At 38.9% G+C, this 25,862-nt stretch overlaps 1 protein-coding gene across 3 annotated transcripts in view; it reads left to right on the forward strand.

The window, feature by feature from the left end:
• RALYL (RALY RNA binding protein like) overlaps positions 1 to 25,862 on the forward strand; it is a 620,330-nt gene that overhangs the window by 513,764 nt on the left and 80,704 nt on the right. For all 3 annotated transcript variants that reach the window (XM_032768366.2, XM_032768367.2, XM_032768368.1), the window contains one exon: positions 22,861 to 22,893. In XM_032768366.2, coding sequence (XP_032624257.1) covers positions 22,861 to 22,893 — 33 coding nt within the window. The remainder of the gene's footprint in view (positions 1 to 22,860; positions 22,894 to 25,862) is intronic.

Raw genomic sequence — 25,862 nt, forward strand, 5'->3', positions numbered from 1 at the left:
AATTTTACTTATGACTGTTACTGAAATATACTGTAGCTTTGGGTAATGCCTTCAGACCATTTTTCCCAAAGACAAAGGCACACTGGCTAGGTGCTAAAAGGCTCTTATCTATTTAATCAGAGATTCACCAGGAGGGGAGTTGTAAACAAGAAATTTATAATTAACCTGAAGAACAGCTCACGTTTGCCATGTAACTGCCTGACCCAATAACCCAGCAAGGACTTTTTTAGTAAAAAGAGTCAGGATATAAGAAGAGGGGGAAAAGGCCTCTGACCACTTTTCCTCTCTTCTTCACCTTATATCGGTCTGCTCATAACATCACTGAGTACCTGAAGAAAACTGAACTACAGGAGTGGTCCCAGGCTGAAAAGAAATCCAGCCTGTGAACTAAGAACTGTCTATAGCATCTAATGGGGGTGAGAAAGCTATTTGCTGCAAATTTTATTTAGCTTGGTAAAGTTTAGGAATGAGGTTGTAGTTTTATCCTTTTATTTCTTTTGTAACCAGTTCTGACTTTTATGCCTTATCACTGAAAATCACTTAAAATCTATCCCTCTCTAGTTTATTGTTTTATTTAAACCATTGTGTTTTGGTTGAAGTGTTTGGGGAATCTCTGCTCAGGTGAACAAATCTCTGCTCAGGTGCTTAATCATTCCTTTTGGTGAAATTACAGAATATTAATTGTTCATGAGTGTGCTTCCCCAGTCTCTCAAAATACACCCAATTTTCCATGTTTCCCTTCTAAAGCCCTATAATGAGAATCCCTTCCCTGACTGAACCACGATGCTGCCTCCACCAGTCAAAATCCAGGGTCACAAGGAATATTACGTGCATACCATCTTTGACTTCGTTATTCAGTTGCTTTCTGTAGCTTGGTGCCTGATCCCAGCCTCCTGGTAATCTGATCCTACCTGCCTCCTGATGCCTGACTCTCAGTTCACCCTCTGGCCTGTCTCATACTCCGACCTACAGGTAACCTGACCCTACCTGAAGCCTGCCTCTTGGTTTGCCCTGTGGCCCATCTCTGATTCTTACTTCCTGCTACCTGACTCAGCCTGACTCCTGCTGTGACCACTAGGTCTGATCAACCATGTCTTGATCATGACAAGGTGATTGCCAATATTTGCTTTAAGAAAAGAGAAAGTCATTGTACACATACTGAAGTAGCACAGTAACAACACAAATAGATTTCTTGCTAAACCTAGTAAACTAGAGGAAGATGGTTAAGGATTGTAAGGTTATCCCAAGTGAAGCAGTCGCACCTCAACACAAGCCATTAGTGGTAATGATTGTGACTGAAGCTGGGAATGAGCAACAGGGGATGGATCACTTGATGATTACCTGTTCTGTTCATTCCCTCTGGGGCACCTGGCATTGGCCCCTGTTGGAAGACAAGATACTGGGCTAGATGGACCTTTGGTCTGATCCAGTGTGGCTGTTCTTATGGCTGTCAAATGGACCTGTTGTGAGCTTTTCTCCAACAAGACATGCATCATGATGTGGGGAGTGCACAGTGTGAATACAGACAAGTTTAGAGAGACAGTCACAAGCTTTGAGCTGAGAGATACTGTAGTGGGGTGGTTACCTGCTCCTGCCCTGAAGGGTTTAAAACAGCCCTGGAGGAGGACTGTGGAAGGGCAAGACGCCTGGGCTGATTGGGAGGAAGCAGGCTCAGCTCGGGCCATGCCCGAATCAGGGCCCGGGTGGCCCTATAAAGGCTTGAGCCAGGAGCTCAAGCAGAGAGTCTCTCTCTGCATTCAGAGAGAGAAGGGCCTGGCTGCAGGGAGGTTAACCAGATATCTGGAGTGGAGCATGGCTGGGGAAAGGCCAAGGGAGCCGAGGAGCTCCAGCCTAGGAAAGCCCCAGGCTGCAGACCTGGTAAGGCCTAGTAGGTACTGGGTTGCAGAGGGCAGCCCACAGGTAGTTAGAGGCAGCAGTGATGAGTGGCTTATACTGCAGTCTGCCTCAGTGAACGAGGGCTAGATGGAGACTGGACAGTGGCCAATACTGAGACAAAGTGGGGATAGTGGGTGGGGGTTCCCTTGGGAGGGAGAGACCCAGAACTGTGGGGGTACTGCCAGGGGGCAGCACCAAGTTAAAGGGGCACCGGGATCCTGGGAGGGACATGGAGGCCAGCGGTAAGGCATATCACCAGCCAACAGAGGGCATTCTGGACGCTGGAAGCTAATTCCCGAAGATAACCAGCAGGAGGTGCCACCCGGTGAGTCTGCACAGGCTTACAGATATGCAGATTAGAACAGCAGAAAAGGAGTGGTGTATTTTCAAGAATTTATTCATCCAAAAAGCTGAGGTGCTATGTGGATGCATTAAGCTGGATAGACCACAATCTCGTGAAGAATGGTAGTAGAACAAGAAGTTCAGAAAACAATATGAAATGACAGAAGCCACAAAAGTGATGGAAAAATAAGTCTTTGAAAGAAGCAGCTGCCACCTATAGAGTCTCCAAGTGCCAGCAAAAGAAGTCAGAAAGGCAAGCAACCTAGTCTTAGATGAGCTGTATAATGAGCTGAACAACTACCCTCAACATGCCAAAAAATATATATACAATTGTGCACACAAATTAAAAGAAGGAAGGCAAACAAAGTGAGTGCACCATTTTTATAGGATGCTGAGGTAGTCTGCTTGTGAGAGGAGACAGGGTATATAGCCAACGGTGAGACTATTCTGAGTCTATATAATGAGAAAAACCCTTTATATGCTATGCTACCATTTGTGTGAACCAATAATTACAGAAGTCAATGACCTGTCAAAGGCAGACTTCGAGGCTGCACTGATGAAGGATGGCACCTGGAAAAGTAGCATGACTGGACAAAGTCACGGCAGAAATGATCAAAGCCTTGAGATAGGTCGTGTGCACTGGCTTAAATGAGTCCTGTGTGCAGTTTGGAAAACAAAGAAAACCCCAAGAGAATGGAGAAGTCCATATTAGTACCGATACACAAATAAAAAGGTGACACACGTGACAGTGCAATGACTGAGGAATTAAGCTGCTGTCCCACTGAATGGGACTGTTAGAATCATAGATAGTTGCATTTCACCAAATAGTACAGCCCATTTTAGGAAAGAAACAGTTTGGTCTTATAAAAGGTAAAGGAATGATGGTGGAAAAGAAGCTTGAGGGAAACACTGAGCATGTTTCAGCTTTCCTCAATTTGGAGAAAGCATTCAACAAAGTAACTAGTGGATGGTTGATGCCTCTGCTATGATTCTATAGGGTGCCAGATAGGGTGACCAGATAGCAAGTGTGAAAAATCAGGACGGAGGTGGAGGGGGTAATAGGAGCCTATGTAAGAAAAATCCTCCAAAATTGGGACTGTCCCTATAAAATCGGGACATCTGGTCACCCTAGTACCAGAGGACCTTCTCCAGATTGTGATGGATTTGTGTGATGGCTCCATGACAAAAGTGTGGCTCCCTTCAGTGCAATGGAGGGTTTTGCAGTGAAGACTGGGCTCCACCAAGGATCACTGCTAAGTCTATTCCATCACAATTATGGACAGTACTTCATAAGCACATCCAAATGGAAGGTGGTATGAAGTTGATCTGTTCAGACAATACTATGTTAATAGCAGATAATGAGGATGATTTGGTCCAGGTGATTGATGCCTGGATCAGGTAACTAAAACTGCCTTAAAATGAGTAAAGAAAGACTGAAGTTATTGGATGATTCACATGGAACCAAGATAGATGAATATCAAAACTGAATGCCAGCACATAAATCAGTTTTCTCTGTTTAAGTATCTTTGGCACTGGTCAGCGGCAAATGGAGAAATTGACAGAGAACTGCAAACAAGGCTTCAGACAAGACTGTTGCAAGATAAGTGGTATGATTTTGATAAACAGATGCCCAGACTATTTAAGGGACAACTATACAAAGCCAAGATAAGACCAGATCTTTTGTATGGATCAGAGAGATGAGCAACTAAAGAGAGAACCTGGGAAGAACTGAAGTCATTGACATGAAAGATTTGAGGCAATGAGAGGGGTGACAATGCTGGTCCACATGCAGAGTGATGTCTTCAGGGAGTGAGACTAGGGTACGCAGTATCAGAGAAAAGCTGCAAGAGAGGAGGCTGAGGTGCTATAGACATGGATGATGGATGGATGAAGGGAATCCTGTTAGAAAGCCATTGCTGATGAGAGTTAGTGGGCAGAAAACAAGAGAATGGCCAAGAAAATAGTGGGGGCACTGTATATTGGAGGATGGAGTGAATGTGGAGGCAGTGTTGGACTGGCAGGCCTGGAAGAGACTGATCTGGCGACTCAACCCCAGCTAGCCAGGGAAAAGGCGAAGAATAAGAATTTTAGGTTTGTCTCTCTTAGTTGAATATCTTAAAATATCTGAGTACTTTCTTCTCTTTTCATTCCTCTTTCTTCCATTATGGATGTATTTTTCTCTTTTTTGTTGATTTACAACAGACTCTAGATGTTAACTTAGCAAAATATAAATTAAATCTGTTTGCTCACTTTTCCCAAATATTTTAAATTGCCATGTTTTAAAAAAAACAACTAGACAGTGCCATATTCTTCCCATTCATATACAGACTGGTTTTTCCATTTAGTCCTTTGAACATTTTCTTATCAAAGACTATGTTATATTATTTTAAGCTCACTGCAAGCATGTGACTCACCAGCCAGTGCACCTCTGGTAACTGGGTGTGGCATAGTAAGTTCCTCTCCTGCAACACCCCCTGCTGACAATGGTTCCAGCCCTACAGTGGTCTGCTGCTTCTTGCAGTTTGGTCATCTGGCTGAGTTACATTTAGGCCCACCCCTTATGGAGTAAACTAGCAGTCCAACAACTAGATCTGCTCTCCTTCCTGGTCAAGCCTTAAGCGAGTCAGGTTCAGCCCTTTTAACTCCTTCCTTCAGCTTTGATGCCTACTGCAGCTGTAGCAGGATGAGGCTGATTTGTGTCCACTGGCTCATGTTAACCCTTGCAGGCCCAGTGCAGGGTTGGTAAACTCCAACACACACAGGCAGCATGATGCGCCTTCTGACTCAGACTAACATATTCCATTTTACAGAAACATATTCTGTTGGCGCCTTTGATTATATTTCACTATGAAATGAGCTATTTGATTTCCAACATTATTGATGTTTCTCTAAGAAGGACACTGCTTTTATAATCTCATTGTGATTAGAAATCTATTGTCACATTGAAAGTGGTCAGAAAACAACATTCTTAAAGAATGTTTAGATGGGGCATATTGTGAGTGCAGTGAGAAGGGATTTAATCCCTTCTTTTCAATGAGCATTAATGGGAATTGTTGAACCTTGCACTCAAAAATTGTCATCAATCTTGCAATTGTTATGCTGGCAAAATTCACGTTGGATGCAATGGGAGTTTTGCCAGTATCAGGAAGTGCTGTCTCCACAGTGACAAAAATGGTACAGCCATAAGAATGTCATGGAGACCAGGTCTATGGAATATTGAGTTAGAAAATATTCATATATAAACCATTCTTCAATAGTAACTATTTGTTGTTGGCTCTATTTGGCCTTTAAGGCAGAGCCTCTTGTGAAATGCCTGTCAATTAACAAATTAGTGCTCCTGAACTACTTATTCTTTAAAGCTTGCAGACTCTTGTGCCACTATATTTTTCACCTTCCAGTCTCAGCCTTTTACTTCTGCTGAATGACAATTATAGAGACCCTCCTACCTGAGTCAGCAGAATAGTTCTGTTCCTCCTCCAGGCAGCTGTTGATGCTTTTTTCCTCTTGTAGAAGAAGGCTTGTGGTATTGCACGATTGAGAACTTTTCCCTCACAAGATCCTAGATCCTGGACTCCATGTCACAGATATGATGAGAGATTAGGTACTTTATAAGCATGATTTATGAAAGCATACATCCTGTTTCCTTGTTTCCTTAAAATCTCTCCTTCTCCAGCTGCTTGCTTTAATTTGTAATCTGATCGTTCTCCCTTTTTTGTCTCCTGCAGATTCTAAAGCAGAATAAAACACCTGGTTAAAAACATATGAGAAATTACAACTAATGACTTTTTGATATCTCTGGTTGTTTGTATCTAAATGGGACAGAAAAAAATACCTTCTGATTCCATTTAAATAACATCTGACTCCTTTCTTTTTCAAATCTGTGCTAATAATGAGAATGAAGGAAGTTTCCAAGGAGTCTTCTTTTGGCTTCTAATCTAAAACTTCTGGAAAGGTCTGAAGTATTTGAAGAAGTGAGTAGGGTGACCAGATGTCCCAATTTTATAGGGACAGTCCTGATTTTTGGGTCTTTTTCTTATATAGGCTCCTATTACCCCCCCACCCCATCCCGATTTTTCACACTTGCTGTCTGGTCACCCTAGAAGTGAGTTACAGATAATTGATGTCCTTAGATTTCCACCCATATACAGTAGTCATATAGCTAGACAGGCAGACAATCTTTTCCTTACAAGACAGTAAGAGGGTCCAATACTATTGGTCCTGTATACATGGAATTTCCATTGATTACAGTGGGAGTTCTGCGTGTGAATGTTTTGCAGAATCAAGGCCCAAAATTGAGCTAATATTTTATATAAATGATCTCATTTAGTGATATTAGAGAAGGAAGAGTATGAGAGAGTATATCTCCCCAATAAAAATGCCAATTATCTTTACTTCCTAATTTCTCACTACCCTCTCAAGAAATAAAAAATAAAATAAAAAAGAGAAACTGGAACTTACTCATCAAATCCTAACTGTAAAATTAGCTCATTCATTAATTCTTCAGCTGTGCTTTTATATATATATATATAAACAGCACCTGGACCAGACATGATCCACACCTACTGGCTAAAGAAACTAACAGCAGTGCATGAACACCTAGTGACTGTGCGACTGGATAGTGTAGTGATTAAGAGTGCCGCCCTTTGATACGGGAGACTGCCCTTTGATACGAGAGACTGGGGTTCAAATCCTGGCTGGTACCCAACTTTCCAGTAGGGGTCCTTGGGCAAAAGACCCCCTAACGCTTTACCTGCCTACCTCAAATATGAAAGTGACACGAACTAGGAGAGTCATGCCGGCTCGGACGTTGCCCGGATTAACAAGGCCCGTGCCAGATGTTGAGGAACCAGGACAATCTGAAGATAAGTGGGCTACTGGAACAAACCATTCATAGACGAGAGAACCTGGAATTGATGGAATGCTACTACAACAGTAGACCTAATGAGAGGGGATATATGAAAAGTATGAGGGGACTATGGATGGACAAAAGACCTACATCCACACTTACTGAGAAACAGCTAGTTACCCAATGCTTCAACATAGTAAAGAGGAAGCTGCTCTCACAGCTTGAGATAGAAGCTGGAGAAGTACCAGGGCCTAAAAGAGGAACTAGAGAGGATGTGGAAAGTGAAGGCCAAAGTGGTCCCAGTGGTGGTAGGAGCACTCGGGGCTGTGACTCCTAAGCTGGGGGGGTCTCCAACAGATCCCAGGAACAACATCAGAGCTCTCTGTCCAGAAGAGTGCAGTGCTAGGAACAGCTAAGATACTGCGCAGAACCCTCAAACTCCCAGGCCTCTGGTAGAGGACCCGAGGTTGAGGAAGACACATACCACCCATAGGGGTGAGAGGGGATTTTTTTTTTTATATATATATATATATATGTAAAGCAAAATCAGAAGCAGGTATTCTGTCATGCATTTATATTAGAGTCATAGCAAGATTGCACTGCTAGAAACTGTATTTGCAGTAGATTAGTAATACTCATGTTGTAGGAACCTTAAAAAAAAGGGGGTATACAGGAGACCTTTAGAATAAAACAATGAATGCTTGTGCTAATGTGAAACACACAATGTCTCTTTCTCTTAAAAAGAGAAAAGTTAAAATTTATGATGCCTTCAGTGGTGCAGTTAAACAGGCAATCAGGGATGCCAGGGAGTGCTGTGCTTCTGAGCACAGATTTGTGGTCCATAATTAGGCATTGGATCCCCCATAACAATAACCTTCCTAATTGTATGTCAGGCTATACTTTTGCCTTGGAGTTGCTGATGTGGCACTGTAAGGGCACAGTTCAAGGGGACTTCAAAAGGCAACAGAAATATGAGACTGGATTATAGCTTTGGTATTTTGTGACTAAACAAAGGTTAAAAATGGGGAGGTTGAATAAGTGTGAGATTGCTAGTTTTCAGCCAACAGTTGGATAGTACCTGAGGAGAAGATTTAGAGTACAGGGAGTTAAAGAGGAAGTGGGCTATAGAATATGATTGCAAATAGATGTATAGAAGGAGAGGCTGGACTCTGATGCAGGAGGACTTATAAAAAAGACTATTCATAGTTCAGTATTAGTTGTGAAATACTCCTATAGTGTATTATCTGATTAATGTTTTTGGATACTGTCTGGACCATTCTCAGATGCACTAACTATCCAGATATGATTCAGTACTGATGTTAGTTTATTCAATAAATACTTTAGAGTTTTTTTATTAATTATGCTTCTTATGGTATTGCCTAAGGGCCAACCAAGAATGGGGCCCTATTGTGCTAGGCACTGTACACACATAGATAAAGTAGACAGTGCCTGCCCTGAAGAGCTTACAATCTAAATAGACACAGGGCCAGGCACAGGGCAAACCACACAAACAGAGAGAACAGTGGGACACAGCAAATATAGTGTTAGTGCCACAATTTCTTTTGGTGGGTGAAGGGAGGGAACACAATGAAAGTTTACTGAAAGAATAGGGAAGGGAAGAGGTGAGGGGTACAGCACACGGGATGGGGGGATAAGAGGAGCAGGTATAGAGTGAGAGGACTGTGAGGGATGGGAAAGGAGGAGAGTTGGAGCAAACAGCCAATCAGATCAAGACAAAGTAAGTCCAGTTACATTGCTAATTTATATTGAGGTTGTGATCCACAACTCGCAGATCCTTCTCAGCAGTTCTGCTGCCAAGCCAGTTTTCCCTATTCTGTATTTGTGCATTTGGCTTTAATTCCTTAAGTGTGTGACACCCTACATTTTTCTTTGTTGAATTTCATTTTGCTGCCTATATCCCAGTTCTCCAATTTATCAAGATCCCTCTGAATTTTTAGCTTTATCTTCCCAAGTATTGGCAGCCCCCTCCCAGCTTTTTCTCATCTGCAAATTTGATCAGTATATTCTCTATACCTACACCCAGGTCATTAATAAAGATGACATTGGACCCCAAACGGATCCCTGTGGAACCTCACTTGAGACCTTCCTCAAATCCGACATCATTCCATTAATAATTATTCTTTATTTGTGGTACTCCACTTAATGGCAGTTCTGTAGAGCCTGAATTTCTCCGGTTTACTTATCAGAATGTCATGTGGGACTGTGTAAAAAGTCATACTGAAGTATAGTTATATTATGTCCACTGCAATCCTGCTATCCACCAAATCAGTTACTCTGCCAAAGAAGGAAATCAAGGTGGTTTGGCATGATTTGTTCTTGGTAAATCTATACTGACTGCTTGCAAATACCCCATCATCCTCCGTGTATTCACAAACTGAAAGTTTTATAGAGACTTCTTTTCCTAGTGTCTGGCTTACATAACCGATAAACTAAAGACTACTTGATCAATTCAAGGATATCTAAAACCAAGTCATTATGGTAGAAAGCATCTGTTAGATTAATTCCTGATCAGCTAAAAGCATTCTTCAGAGATTACTTTATTAATTACACAAAACATCTTTCCCGTATAGTTTACAAGTGTGTCCTTTTGGAGATTTCCCTAAAGGTCAAGAGTTTAGAGTGAAAAGGTATGACATTCCAGGGTGCAATCCAGACCAGTGAGGGGCTGGGTCACCACTACCCTGCAAACTGGGGTGCCTCCCATACTTTGCTGCCATAGCTCCCACCTGGGCTGCCCACAAATAGTTTTTCAGCATGCAGTTCACACCCTGAGTGTCTGTATATAGCTGCAGCCTGCCAGCTACCATCAGTCAGACTCTGGCTTCCACCAATCTGGGTTACATTTGCAGGGTGACCCCAACACACTCTCAGTCCCAGATTTTCCTCCAAAATGTGTGTTCTGCACTCCCCAGTCCTCTGCTGGACAATCCAGATTTGTTAGTGGATCAATACACAACAGTTGGCTACCATAAATGGTGTTAGCCACACAGTCTAGTTTAATAACAACACTGGATTAGTTTTGATTAAAGAATACAACAAGTTTATTTAACTACAAAGAGAGATTTTAAGTGAGTACAAGTATATGGTATTAAAGTTAAAAATAGTTAAAGAGAAATAAAAAGAAAACATTTTCTAGTCCTAAACTTAGCAACTAGATGTGTTTCAAGGTAAAATTCTTACTACATGCTCCCAGCAACAGGGGTGACCAAATTTCAGGCCAGGATCACTCCCAAAGTCAAATGGGCTGGTTTCTTTTGTCGTTTTAATTGTAAGAGTGAGACGTGAATGGGTTGTTTTTGCTCTCATTTTATAGTCCAATCCTCCCTTTGGAACTGCATTTTCCTGAAGGTTATCCCCTAAATCAGTGGTTCTCAACCAGGGTACTTGTACCCCTTGGGTACGCAGAGGTATTCCAGTGGGTACATCAACTGATCTAGGCATTTGCCTAGTTTTACAACGGCCTACATAAAAAGCAATTGCAAAGGCAGTACAAACTAAAATTTTATACAGACAATGACTTGTTTGTACTGCTCTATGTACAACTATGCACTGAAATGTAAGTACAATATTTATATTCCAATCAATTTATTTTGTAATTATATGGTAAAATGAGAAAGTAAGCAATTTTTCAGTAATTTGCTGTGACACGTTTGTATTTTTAGGTCTGATTTTGTAAGCAAGTAGTTTTTAAGTGAGGTGAAACTTGGAGGTATACAAGACAAATCAGACTTCTGAAAGTGGTACAGTAGTCTGGAAAGATTGAGAGCCACTGCCCTAGATAAAATTCATTCCTGCTCTGAGGGTGGAGTCGTGGAGTCTCATGGTGAAAGAGCTTTCATGCTATTGTTTGCCCTCCTCCCTTGCCAAAGAATGGCCATTTGATAGATGATTGTCCATTATCTGTGATGACATCTGGCTAGAGCTGTCAGCTTGTCCTTTGCCCTTGGGAAATGAGTTTACCCATACTTGTCTGGTAAACATATTTCAGACCTAATTTCACTTCATATTTATAACTTTACATATAATGTTGCTATACACATTTCACCCTGATATTATTGACTATTAGTTTTCAAATGATACCTCATTAGGCACATTTTGTAGAAAGATTATTACAACAGTGTGTAGGGTTTGAATACAGGGATTCATTTGATCACAAAAGGACACAATCCATTTACTTAATAACACACTATGGTCCAACTAAAATTCAGTTTATTGATAACACACTAGGTTCAGCTAAAGTTCAGAGTAAAACAGGGTGGATAATAAAGTACAGGCCTACTAGGACAAATACATTAATTTCTCCAGAATAAAACCAGCTTTAACATTAGAGTTTAACCAGCATCGCTGGCTAACACAGAAAAGATTCAGGGATGTCGGGTCAAGAAATCATGAGAGTTTAATATAAAAAGAATTATTAACTATTAATATTTACTAACAGATGTAAGAAATGGATTCATAAAGATGAGTGATGTGGTTATAGGGCTTCTGGGAAATGAACAGTTTAAAAATATCTACTGATGTCAAAATGTATGTATTATTTAATCCAGTCCTACAAAGTGAGATTATTCAAGGGCATAGCATGAAAACATGAATCATATTTTGACAGTGTAGCAAGTCACCAGTTATTTTATTGGTAGTGTCTGTCACAGTTACTGAGGTAACTACACCTTCTGGCCCTTTCATGCCTGCTTGAGGGCACCCCACTTAGGTTTCAGGTCTCTAGCCATCACCTTTCTAGGGGCAGGATCCTGCAATCCTCTGCAAAGCTGGAATTTAGGCCACAGATGCCTGTAATCAAGGGGTGGGCAAACTTTTTGGCCTGAGGGCCACATCAGGGAATAGAAATTGTATAGCGGGCCATGAATGCTCACAAAATTGGGGTTGGGGAGAGGGCTCTGGCTGGGGTGTGGGTTCTGAGGTGGGGCTGGGGATGAGGAGTTTGGGGTGTAGGAGGATGCTCTGGGCTTGGACTGAGGGGTTCAGAGGGAGGAACAGGACTGGAGCAGGGGTGTGGGTGTTGGAAAGGGTGCAGGTTCCAGCTGGAGGTGCAGACTCTGAGGTGGGGCTGGGAATGGTTTAGGGTGCAGGAGAGTGCTCCATGCTGGGATCAAGGGGTTCAGAGAGAGGGAGGGGAATCAGGGCTGGGGAAGGGGCAGCTGGAGCGCTGGAGCAGGACCGAGCCATGCGGTGTGGCCCACAACCCAGCACCCCAGCAGGACCTCATGGGCTAGCTTAAAATAGCTTGCAGGCCAAATCCAACCAACGGGCCATAGTTTGCCCACCCTTGCTATAAGTCATTGTGTTTATCTCAGCAGGTTTAACTTAAGTTCAGCAGCAGCAGTCCTGTTCTTTCAGGAGCAATGGCAGGGTTAACTAGTGACAAGCTAGCTCATATGAAGCAAAATACCACTTATTCAGAATAAAAGCATTACAGAGAAAGCATGTCTTGAAAACAATCAATAGCTCATACATGTGTCTAGCTTACCAGGAGTGACCAATCTTCCACATGGAACCTTGGCAGGTTTTCAAGTACTGCAGGCCCTATCCATAAGGTCTAACTCTGTTGGTCATAGTTCCATGTCAGTTTTTGGATCAGGGGAAAGTGACCTCTCTCCAAACATCACAATGGTCAGTATATACAGTTTTCAATTCTTTATTTGCTAGGCCTCTTCAATCAGACCAAACCAGGTTATGAGACTTCTCCACGCTTGTTAGCTGCCTTGGGATTTGCAATGATTACCCTGCAGTGATTTTAGTTCCAGCGGGAAACCCTGTGGACCCTAAACCTCCACTGAATCAGGAATACAGTCACTAACCCATAAGGATACGTATAAAATTTATAAAATAGATAAAAAGTAGTGTTTGAATATTCCATGGGTCCATAGCATCTGTCAGTGTCACTGAGGGAAAGGAAGATTAACCCTTTACCCTGGGGATTCTTGAAAGGCACGTAGGCATTAACCTTCATCAATCCGTGACTATAAATAGGCATGCAGCAAGGTAGTACTGATTGTTTGCATTAGCTCAAACACCACTATTTTCTTCAGCCTACTCTGATTAACTCATTCCAGAAATTTTTAGACATGTGCTTGTTGACTTTGTCATACTCTGATTCAGGTGGTCAGTGAATGTCCACTTTCTTCAAAAAATGATTGAAGTAGTCAAGAGAGAGAATCTTAAGAAAGATGGCTGAGTATATTTATTCCCACACTGTTAGTGTTGATGGGAAGCTAGTTTTTTGCAGGATTTAGCAACTATTAGCAGACAAGATAAGCAGATTGAAAATGACAAAGCAGTGGCACAGGGTTGCCTTTTTTCCTCTAGGATTTGCTTCCTTTTGCTACAAGAATGAGAACACTGAAATGAACAAATTTTCTATTCACAGAAAGGTGATTGGAATTGAAGTTGAGGGTGTCATCTTCAGAAAGAAGAGAATGTCCTTAGAGTTAATGAATGCCTTTTGTAATAAAAGCTTGGGACAAGTTTTGCAATGGGAATGGAGCAGAATACTATACATTTGTGGTATGCAGAGAAAATTCAGTTTATGCTCTTTGTGTCTCCCCAGTGACACTGACTTTATTAATACTCCTTTCTGTCAGTTTAGGGTGGATGGCTGGCAATCCTCCTTCAACCATGCCCATGCAACCAGACCATTACCCATAAAATCTGAGCTTGCCTTCCTTGAGTGCAGAGCTCCGTTTTTCTCTGAGGCACTTGTCAATGCTCATCTTCACCTAAAAGAATCCATCTCCCAGTTCAGGTTGTCTTAAATAAAAGCAAATGTTACTGATAATGTATAGGTATATAAAGGAAATAATATTAAAGGGCAGGCACAAAATATACTCCCCTAGTCTAATCGTACAGAAAGCTCTGCTAGGTAACTTTTGAGCATAAGCTATGTTTTGTTCTACCTATCCAAAAATGTTACATTGCTAAATGAACTTTATATGACCCAGATCTTTTTGCTTTTAGACTTTCTACGTGCCAAATATTCAGGTCACACCTTTAGTGAAGTGGGGGCAAGGAGAGACAAGGGTTAGCTAATCCCCTTCTTCCTTTACAGAAAATGCCTTCCTTTTGTTATATCAAAAGCCCATCCTTCTATCCAACAAGACAAGTTATATGTTGTTGATTTGTCAAAACCAGTTTTGTCTGACTCATCATTCATCCCAACCCTTAGCTGATATAAAAATTGGTATGGACAGGAAGAATTATCCTCTAACTACCTCCAATATCATATGTGCAGTCATAACTAAGGAACATCCACAATTTATTCCTATTGAACAAAGTCCTGGGAGGAACGGGGTGCCTGCAACTTATACTGATGTCAAGGATTTGATGTTTACAAATTGTATAACTAGGTTCAGAGGTTCAATAGAAAAATTGCTATATCTGAGTATATGATTTATATATCTGTCACAAAAGTACATTTATACAAAGTGACAGGAGATATTAAAAAGAACACATAACAGGCTTTATCCTGTGCTGACCTCTAAAACCCAGTACACTACATCCAGTTCAAAATACAGCCTGACAAGGTACATTAAATGAATACTGCACACTCTACAGTGTGTCCAATATGTTATATCTCTTTTAGAAACTTAGTCCTGCTTTAAGTGCTTAGTTACGACAAAAAGGAGTCCTGTAGAAAACCCTCAGATAGGCAGACAGACAGACCTGGTCAAAAAACATTTGTTGAATAATTTAGTCAGTGAATGTTGTGATATTTTTTCAATTATTCACCCAGCTGTATAGGTTGGCTTATCATAGGCATATATGTTCACCAGGAGTGTTTTTCAGAGAATGTCCTGTCCTTTTTGTAATGGGTTATTTGAAGAATGTTATGTATTCACCCATCTCTCTGCCTTCTGTCTTCAAAACTCAAAGGGGGAAAGGCCTACTCACATGTTCTCATTTGTCTCTCAGCATGGTGTCTGCAACAAATGGGGATTTTTTAATAGAGAAAATTGGGATGTTGTTTGCTTTCCCCTGTAGGATGTAACTAGGCCATTATCAATCTCTAGTGCTCTCTATCACTGTATTCACCATCACTGAAAAATCAGTCTGAGCTTGAGACTTGACAGTGTAAGATATAATGTAAGATTATTCTCTTGTCGGCAAAATTTCTCCGAAGAGCTGAGGTAAAAACTGATCACAGCTTCATGCTCTATGAAGAAAACTACCCGAGTATTATTTCTTTTAAATAATTTATTTTTATGTGTCAGGAATCAGAAGATATGGGTAAAAATATAATTTATTACTCCTCATCCACCAAAGACTAGATGGCAATTTACCATAATCTCATCCTGGAATACTAATAATCTGTGTAAAGGGAATCTGCCAGTGAAAGGGTAACTTTATTATTTTAAAATGTATCTAGAAATAAACAGAAGTTTATTTTTTTTAAAAAAATCAATAAATAATTCACAACTAAAATGTGTCAGGTAGGTTGTGAACATAATTTAATATATTCCTCTGACGAAGTGGGTATTCACCCACAAAAGCTTATGCTCCAATATGTCTGTTAGTCTATAAGGAGACACAGGACTCTTTGTTGCTTTTATTTAATATACTGAATCAATTATGATTTTTAGACAGAAAGGCTCTAAAAAATTATCAAAGTGCATCTTTCATTGTCGATATAGTACAACAGGGCAGAAGATTTAAAAAAAAATCATAGTAAATAAGTGGCAGAACTGAAGACAACTTCTTATTTCCATGTAAGATGAAGCATCTGCCATCTCGTGTTATCTAAAGTGCAATAACACATGTGACCTCAAGTTCAGTGTTTCTCACATAATTACTCCTGTCCCACCCATCCCTATCCCAAAATTCTTCTTTGGAACACATTAGTTGCACTTCATAGTTAAAGTAGGTTGAAACCGGAAGTGGAGCTCTCACTGAAGTGGCCAAAGAAGAAGGGGAGATGTAGGGCCAGAACTGCTTTTTCAAGCCCAAAACAGAAGGAAGAACTGAACTTCTCTTCCACTCAATCTTTCTTTATTCATAGATTTTAAGATCCAAAAGGACCACTGTGATCATCTTTTCTGACCTATACAGGCCATAGAACCTCATCTAATAATTTCTGCAACACGCCTATAACTTCTGTTTGATTTATAACGTATCTTGTAGAAAGATTTAAAGACCTCAGGTGATGGAGAACCACCACACCCCTAGGTAAGTTATTCCCTTGTGGTGCATTACCCTCACTGTTAAAAATGTGCACTTTTAACCCCTCATTGTACTGACAAAGGTCACAATGGCACTGCCCATTAGAAGGACAACCACTTCCTTTAGGTGATAGTTCATCACCAGCCTATGGGCCAAATGCTTCCATTATCTAACTCCACTGGCATCAGTGAGAATTAAACTTTGGGTAAAAGTAGCCCTGTGTATGCAATATATATATACATTTGCCGTTGCTGAATATATATATAGGCTTGGAAGGATTAAGTTTTTAATCATTAAAAGTTGGTAAACATCTATTTGCATGTGTGGCAGGGCAAGGCAACTTGGCCCTAGAGCTTTAATCTATTGTTCTCCAATGTGGCATTTGTTACTCAAAATTATAAAAAATAAAAATAGAATTCTGCCAAGCCTAAATATATTGGTCCTAATATGTGCCCCTTCAGCTCAAACTATGGTAGATGTAAAACTTCTGGCCTCTGATGGACTTATTGCTCCTGTCTTGCTTTAATAATTTACCACACATACTTAAACTGTGGAACTCAAACTACAAGTTATGATTGAATCCAAAAGCCTTAGCAGGCTTCAGTAGCAGAAAAGACATTAATATGGACAATAAGAGCATCCAGAGTTATATTATTAGATAGGACTTTTGGTCTGAAATATCCCCAGGGTAAACTTTTGAAAAGCACCCAAGAGACATAGCATCCACTTTCAATGGGACTTTGACTCCTAAGTGTCTATGTTACTTTTGAAAATGGAATCAGGCTTCTAAACCACTCAGGTGCTTTTTAAAAAAGCACCCCAAATCTATTGCACTTTTCACTTTGAAAAGGAGGAGTTGCACTGAGGGATGGTATTTGGGGGCTGGAGGGTTTCGGTTTCTGTTTTCTTTCATGTTTTAGGGAAGCTGTTTGGCTTACTTTAGTTTGCATTGGCATTTGTATTTTCAATATATGGTGAAGTTGCCCAGATCCCTGGAAAGGTGCTTTTTTATGTTTGATTTGTATAAATTCAAATAATATTTGTTCTATTATGCTAATGAGGAAAAGAATATTATGCTTCATTTCTTTGTTGTTTTAAAACAGCTGTCACCACCTAATGGCATAAAACCCAGAGCAAAATGAACAGAGATGAAATGCTGCACTTATTTAATTCTTTAATTCTTCAAGAGTTTTATCCATAGCACTAAGGGAAAGATTTTAAAATTACTTAACATGTTGGTAAAAAATGTTGTGACTGTCAAACATTCCATGTACCCCTTTCATCTTCATCCTGAAAACTTAAATAGCCATACTAGATCACACCTTGAGTGCAGTTAGTCCAGTATTCTGCTTATGGTACAGACCAGTAGTTAATGCTTCAAGGAATATGAAAATACTCTATAATACAAATTGCCAACATTATAGTGCTGTTTATGGGAACCACGGGAAAATGTAAAACCTTCCAGAATAGGGCTGGTCAGGAATTTTTCAATTAAGATTTTTTGTCAGAAAATACTGATTTATCAACAATAAAACTTTTTAAATAAAAGTATCAGATTTCACAAAACTTTCATTGAGAAGATTTCTCAGGTTCAGAATGCAGTAGCCATGAATGGTGTACTAATTCAAAACATATTCTGAGTCGTCATTTGAGTGGCAACTAGAGCGGTCAAAAATTGGAATTTCCATTTTGCAGGAAATACAGACTTTTTGAAATTTGTTTTTGTTCCAAATAGAAATAAGGGGAATGAAAAAAAATACTGTTTTCAAAATGTCCCGTGAAACAGAACTTCTGAAAAATTTCCATTTCAGAACATTTTCATTTTGGAAAATTTCAGAATTTCAGTTTAGAATTTTAGTTTTTCAGTTTGAAATAATTTCTGTTTTTTAAATCTTTTTATATTTTACTTTATGGCATGTCATTACTAATAGTGCAATAGCTAGATGGACCTTTGGTCTGATCCAGTATGGCCATTCTTATGTTCTTATGAAAATTTTCCAAAACAAAAATAGTTTTGCTTCAAAAAATCTTTTTGCCTTGGAAATTTTCATCAAAGTCAACGTTTTTCTAAATGTGTTGATTTTTACAAAAATTGCATTACAAAAAAAAGTTTAGATGAAAAATTTCTGACCTGCACTTCTGATAACTTGTCTTTGGTCATCGATAAGCAAACAACAATAGTTTGAAAGCTCAATATAAAGTTGAACTGTTAGATTCCTATCAGAGGAATTAACTGTTCACATCCTCCAGATCACAGTACTGTTGCAATTGCCCTAAAGCAAAAGGAAGAGGAGGAGGAAGAACTAAATTCAAACCCTATATTGCATATCACAGACTTAAGAGCCATTTGCCTGGTTTTGCGCATCAACAGCCACCCTATATCAGCAAGTGACACATTTTTAGCAAAAACAACGAGGAGTCCTTGTGACACCTTAGAGACTAACAAATTTATTTGGGCATAAGCTTTCGTGGGCTAGAACCCACTTCATCAGACGCATGGAATGAAAAATACAGTAGCAGGTATATATACATAGTATATGAAAAGATGGGAGCTACCTTACCAAGTGAGGGGGTCAGTCTAACAAGACAATTCAATTAACAGTAGAATACCAAGGGAGGAAAAATCACTTTTGTAGTTGTAATGAGGGTAGGCCATTTCAAACAGTTTTTAGCCTTCTTTTGGCCAATTTGCATATCATTATTTGCAAAGTCAGGGTCCCAGTTGGAACATGATGTAAGTGTAGGTATGCTCCACTGAATGATGTCTTTTAGAGTTTCCTCCATGGTTTTGGAACAAGCTCTTGTATAGTTTTATGTTCTCTTTGGTGCTGTACTGCTTCCTGTATTGCTAGAAGTAGCGTGAAAAGTCTTTCAGAAGCCTTTTGGACACTTCAGGGACATAACAGACTCTATTAAAGCAGCAGAAAACTATGTGTGCCAACTCCAATGTAGCTGCTGGCGCTAAGTATAATGGCATCAGTACTTTAGGCTGTAAATCCAGACAAGCTGACATCAACAACAGAGTCTAACTCCATTTCCTGAGGCAGTACACCTGAAAGTAGCCTTATTTTCAGAAAGTGCTGAGTTACCTAGCCTCTGAAATTTGTTCTGAAATTTGACGTACAAAATCAGGAGTAATTTTTGGAAATTGGTCTTAGTTTCTGAACTTTGCTTTGTTTGGTCCAGAGTAGACTGTTTTGTTACACTTGAGGTAGCAGAATAAGGTAGCAAACAGAAATACAACATTAGTGTTTTTTGTCCATCCTTAGTTATGAATGTATGAATGAATCAGCACTAAGCATATATTGATTCCAAATGAGTTATCTTAGAGGACCACTTAGCTGAATTCTATTTGCCTATGTGCAATAATGATGTTGTCAATGATGTATCCAAATTTCCTGTAAATAGAGTTTGGGAAGGAGAGAGGGGATGGTTTAGCCTGAAATGAAATTGATTTATGTATGTTGGGTTGTGTCTCAGATATAAAAAGGATCTTGCCTGTAATCTTAACTAGAACAATTATGCTTAGGTTAAAGGTTTAGAGTATACCTCAGGCTTTTCCAGTCCCCTATATATGATTTGTTGACAGGTTGTAGGGATCATTGTAGAGACTGTTGACATATATTGCATTATTCTAGTTTTTATAGTATAATGTGTGTGATTTTTTTAGAAACTTTGGAAAAGTAGTACATCTAATGCATGACAAAGGTATCATTGGATGCACATGGAATCAAGTTAGTTGTGTCACTAGGCCAAGTGAAAATAGGCCAAGAATCATGCAAAGTGTTAAAGTGTATATGTGCTGTTGAGATTCCCTTTCATAATACTTTTTCCTCCTATGAGCACTGCAGGTTATGAGTGATAAAAATATTGCAAATCAGAAAGGTTCTAGCACCAAGATTTTATACATAGCAACATATCATAGGTTATAAAATATATCATTTCACTGTGTCATTACTATTGCTACGTTATTTTAGAAACATTATTGTATTTGAATTTATTTATTTCAGTTATAGTATTCCTGCATTCTTTTAGGTTTTGATCCTTTTGTTTTTCTTCTTAAGAGCAAACATTCCTCTTCTAATAGTTTGTCTGCTGAAGAAATATCCCAACTTCTTCTGCAGCCATCCAGGATTATCTTTTAGGATGTGTCCCTCTTAGCTATATAAGAATGTTTTCAAACTCTGAGGAATTTTGGGTACTGAGTTGCTGAGAAGGAAGTAATAATTGATCCATGGATAGATAAATACTGCCACTAAAGGAGATGTAGTATATTCTTTTACATGGTGTTTCAGTTTTAGATCCTTTATATTGATTTGGTATGCACTGGATTACCATTTAAAATAAAAGGCCAATGGATGATTGTATTCCCTTATTACCTGGAAAACTTGAACTAATTTAAAATAATGCTGCATATTATCTAAAAGCATTTAGTCAAATATATAGAGGGGGTCAAACTTAGGCCAGCACAGTTAAAGCAAATTGAATTCCATCTTGAGAATGCATTTCAAATAGATTTTTAATTGCATTATTTTATCCAGAGAGTGTTACCTCAAACATTTCCTTTATGTATTATACCCACCAGATTATGTCCTTCATCAGAACACTGATGTCCCAGAGCTCTCCTCATGACAAAATTGTTGCTGTAAGACTGCACAAAAACACAGATGTGCTTTCCGTTCTCTTTCATCTTACTGTTATGAAGAAAATATCAGAGGCCAAATCTTATGAGATTCTTCTGAGGACTGGATCACCCCCTGGTGTCGTAAAACCCACTGGAGGGATGATAAGGGATAAGGAAACTCTGTAAGGATCATCACAGAGTTTCTATCTGTTTTATTCATCATGGGAACAGGACTTGCACCTTACAGATGGAGCCACAGGGCACACCCCTAAAAAATGGATCCTCTGGGAGGAAGCCACGGCCATCTATATGGAGGCCCTCAGTGACCATCCTGTTTCCTGTCAGCTTGGCATGGAACTTGACAGACACTAGTGACTGTCCAGGGAGTTTTGCAGTAAAGGTAATGCAGTCTTAGGCTGTAGTATCTTTCCTGGGGTATGATATATATCCACTCACAAACACATCAACACAGGGCCACCCAGTCCCTTCCACCTCCCTCTACAATGGATCCCAACCTCACTGGGACTTGAAAAGGGCAGACACTGCCATGGAGATAGATGTCTCTATTCTTAAGTGCTAGAGAGAAGGGAGAAACATGCACAGAAAATATATTGTGGTAGGTTTCTGGCATTTAGTCAACCCTTACTTAAAGCAAATGGGTAAAAATTGCATTAAAATCTCAGGTTTCAGTCCCAGGAAACTATAATTCAAGTACATTGCATCCAACAGTCAAGAGCAAGACAGGCATTTAAGCGTTCCCACCAGTAATCTTAGAAACCTCTTCCTGAGAATTAAATACTTTGCAAAAGTTGATAAACATTATTAAAAGTAAATGTAATACTTGAAGTTGACTATCTTTAGAATGCACTGTGAGGAGCACATCTTTGAAAACAAGTTTCTGGCTAGATTATTATAAACGTTTGTACTAAACCTAATTTTGTTTTGAATAAATCTTTACTAGATCATCTACATAATAAAATTGTGGGGTGGGGAGAGAGTAGATTTTTAGAAATCCATTATTTTGTAGTATTTTTGTTGAGTGTGGTTGGATTTGTATGGAGTTTTGTAGTAGTTAAGGTGTTCAGTTCCAGAGATATGCCACCATTTTTCTTAGGTTAACATTGTTATTAAAAAGACATTGACAAATATTTTAGTAGAGTTTTTTTTATATATATATTTTACTGTTTGTAGTACTCTCTTACAAATGAAATTGACGCAGGTACAGAGGGCCTCCATGTAGTTTATGTACCACTTATATTTCACCTAAGTTCTCAAAATAGGTCTCTTGAGTTTTTCTTTTAACCTCTCTACAAAGGGCCCTTCACTCATGTTCTAATGGTCCTCACACCCAGTTAATGTTATGGACACCAAAGCTATCATGATGCATCTGCCAGAAGTGTCTGAGTTAAAAGGATGATGACATTCTACAAAATGGATGATATGTGGCATAACAGAAAGGCAAGGGAGAAAGCATGCAAGGCCTCAATTCAGGAAGATATTGAAACATATGCTTAATTTTAAGCTTAAAATTCAGAACATACTTTAGTAGTAAAGTATCTTCCTGAACTGGAATGTAGGAGAAAAAGAATTTGACTTCACATGGAAGTAGGCATCATAGAGGGGGAACATATGTCCGGGATGAAAATGCTCCTGTTACACTCCTTATCAAGTCAAGTGGCCTTCCTATGAAATTCACCCTGAAGTGAGTTTAGTTTGGATCAGGCCTGAGGCGTGCTGCTTTGTAAATATTCTGCCAACTGAAGTCATTGGGACTTTTGTAACTGATTTCAGTGGGAATTGGATCAGACCCTTGATGATCTGCTATTACTGCCAAATTGTGCATTATCACCATATCCAGTGCAATAGATCCATTAGAGCCTTTTAAATCCATAATTTAAATGCTATAAAATGTAATATGTGTATGTGTATATATTTTAAATATCTGTTATTTACTTAACAGACTTGATTCAAAGGAACCTTTCCTGTCTGTTGGGTGAGTATGTTTACATATGTATATATCGCTATATATTTTTAACAATTATACAATATTGTTGACCCCATTAGACCCAATAAAATATAAAATGTTGAAATGTTAAGTTCTCTCATGTAAATAGTCATTCATTACTATACCTAAGCTTGGAAAGCATAGATTTTAATCAGTAAATGTCAGCAGACGTTGATTTCTCCTTCCACCCAAACATGACAAAAAATATTTTGTTTTTGCTGATTAACTGAAATGAACAGAGGAAATTTTACATATATGTTAGATGATGCTCTTGTGGACAACTGTTGTATTAGTTGCCTTGATGTTGTTCTATCAGTTAATGTGAATTTCATGTTATCAAATAGTCTCTTTATTAATTTAGTATGAATTTTGACAGTATTTTTAATACAATTAACATGCTATTTTTAAAATGTCTCTACTAGTGCAAAAATAAGTTGATAAAACTATTTGTAAATATTGCTGTTTTTCATGCAGATTTATAAAATATAAAATCAGATCTTTTCAAGCCTATGAACCATGTCTATATTGGTATGTGTATTAAAAACAGTTATAAAATTTATAACCTCATTTGCACTGTCTCCAATTTTCATACGTTGTTAATTCAAGCAATTGATTTATCTGTTTAAAACATTATCGTTAAATATGTTGTATTCTGGAAAACAGTACTCACTTAGTAAATGCACCTGTGTTTGTAAGGTAAGTATTAGTATTGTATTTTTGAGTCACAGCTACACTCTTAGTCTATCTTCCCTGTATCAGTATCACTTCTCTCTAAATCTACTCTAATGCACTGTTTTCTCTCCTTCTTCTTTCCACTTCACCGTCCTTGTTTTTTTCTATCCAATTCTGTCTTCTTGGTCTCTTCTCATTCGCTCATGCTTTCTCCTTGTTTCTCAGTCCTCAAAACTGTAGTATTGTATACTGCTAAGAATATATACAACAGGCAAAGGGTCCTGGTGCAAAGTAGTAAGGTAAGAGCTAATCTGAGCACATAAATGATCTGTAACTTCCAAACCATAGTATAAAACCAAGGAGTCAAGAAATGCTCCATAATCTGTATATATAAAATAAAAGCAAACAAAAGAAGCATGTTAGTCATGGAGTCAAAAATGTAGTGAAAATAGGGACCAGATTCTGCAAACATTTCTGTCCACAAATAACCCAACTCCTATAAATTGTCTCAATGATGAAAATGGGATTGTTGCATGAATAAAAGTACATGCATCAGTGTATGCCATATTATGTCTAATCTCTCTTCATTTCGGCCATATAGAATAACTAAGATTTGTTTGGCCATATCTTGAATAAATTGCACACTTTTTTTTAATTTTTTTTACTTTTGACATATAATTTAATTTGGTTTTTTTTTCCTTAAGTTTTCAGAAATGTCTAAAGTGAATAAAATGTTTTTTTAACTTTCTTCTTATTCTTGCACTGGCATAATCTGAAATGACCAAATGAATTGTTTGACCAATTTGTGTGGCTAATTCTCACAGTTTATCAATTACCATGATATTTGGTGTTTTTCTCAAAGCCCCAGCTTCTGAAGTCAGGTGATTAGATGAAAATCTCTGTTTTCATTTAAAAAATAACTTTATATCCTTTGTGGCTGTAGGGAAAAAATCAAAACTTGGCACACGTGTACCATAGAGGCTCAAAAACCAGAAGGCAGATAAAGAAAAATATCTCATAATTAATAAGTTATAAGCACATAATTTTGGGGGACTATCGTGATTTTTGAATGTTTGGGGTTGACAATACTGCATTTGTTTTTAGCTTCCACTCTGTAGAGTCAATTTACCCCCAACACAACATAACAACTCTGTGATTTTACTGCTCAAACTAGCTGCTTCCCAGGAGGAATCATCTGAACAATGAAACCTAGGCTCTATGCAGAACTGTGCAGAGGTTTGTCTGAGGCACCTCCTTTTATATGACATTGTTTTCCTCAGTTGTAATTATCATATGCCAAAATGCAAAAACTTCCCTCATCTGTAACTTCCTTACCTAATACTTGCCTTTTGCAATTTCTACATAGCCAGGAAGAAGAAGCAGACTTGCTGAGTCATAGGCCTGAGCAAACAGGTCGCCTTCTTAGTGCTGAGTCAGGGATTTACTCCACCTAATTGCAAACTGATTTTTATTTAAACTTGTTCAGAGACTTTGCTCCCATGCTGAGAGGTTGGATTGCAAGTTTCAGCCCAGATTGACAGTTGAAGCCACAAACCCCTGAAACTACATTAAGTCCTTGTTATAGAGTTGCTGACTCAACCTTAATTAGAATAGCATGTGTGTATCCTGTAATGTCCCTTACATTTAGAGTAGGACAAAGCAGCTATCTAAATTAATTTTGGTTGCTTACAGATGATTTGGTTCTGCAGGTGAGCTTTTCGTTGATCTCCACAGTGCAGTGGAGACTTGCTTTCACCTTCTCATTTTACCGCTAGCGAATCATAATTATACTTTCTTATTATTATTATTATTATTATTATTATTATTATTATTATTGCTGTGTCTAGGCTAATGACCAATAGGGATCTTCATGATTGCTTTTGTGCGTTTGTATGTGTGCATGCTGGTGCAAAGCAATATTAAATGTAGCAACCTAAATGCCAAAGGCTAATTAGATGTGTGTAGAAGTGATGAGGAATTGTACTGCCCCAGTGGGAGCTATGGTGAGCATAGGCAGAAACTCATGGGTTGTCTACACAGGGACACTCAGAAAAATTAGTCTGAATTAACTAAAGGTGTGAATTTAAAGAGGTGTAGTTAAAGCAAAAAGAAGGCTGAGGGGAGATATAATTGCTCTCTATAAATATATCAGAGGAATAAATACCAGGGAGGGAGAGGAATTATTTAAGCTCAGTACCAATGTGGACACAAGAACAAATGGATATAACTGGCCATCAGGAACTTTAGACTTGAAATCAGACAAAAGGTTTCTAACCATCAGAGGA

This window comes from Chelonoidis abingdonii, chromosome 2 (assembly GCF_003597395.2).
Source record: "Chelonoidis abingdonii isolate Lonesome George chromosome 2, CheloAbing_2.0, whole genome shotgun sequence".
In the NCBI taxonomy this organism is placed as follows: domain Eukaryota; kingdom Metazoa; phylum Chordata; order Testudines; family Testudinidae; genus Chelonoidis; species Chelonoidis abingdonii.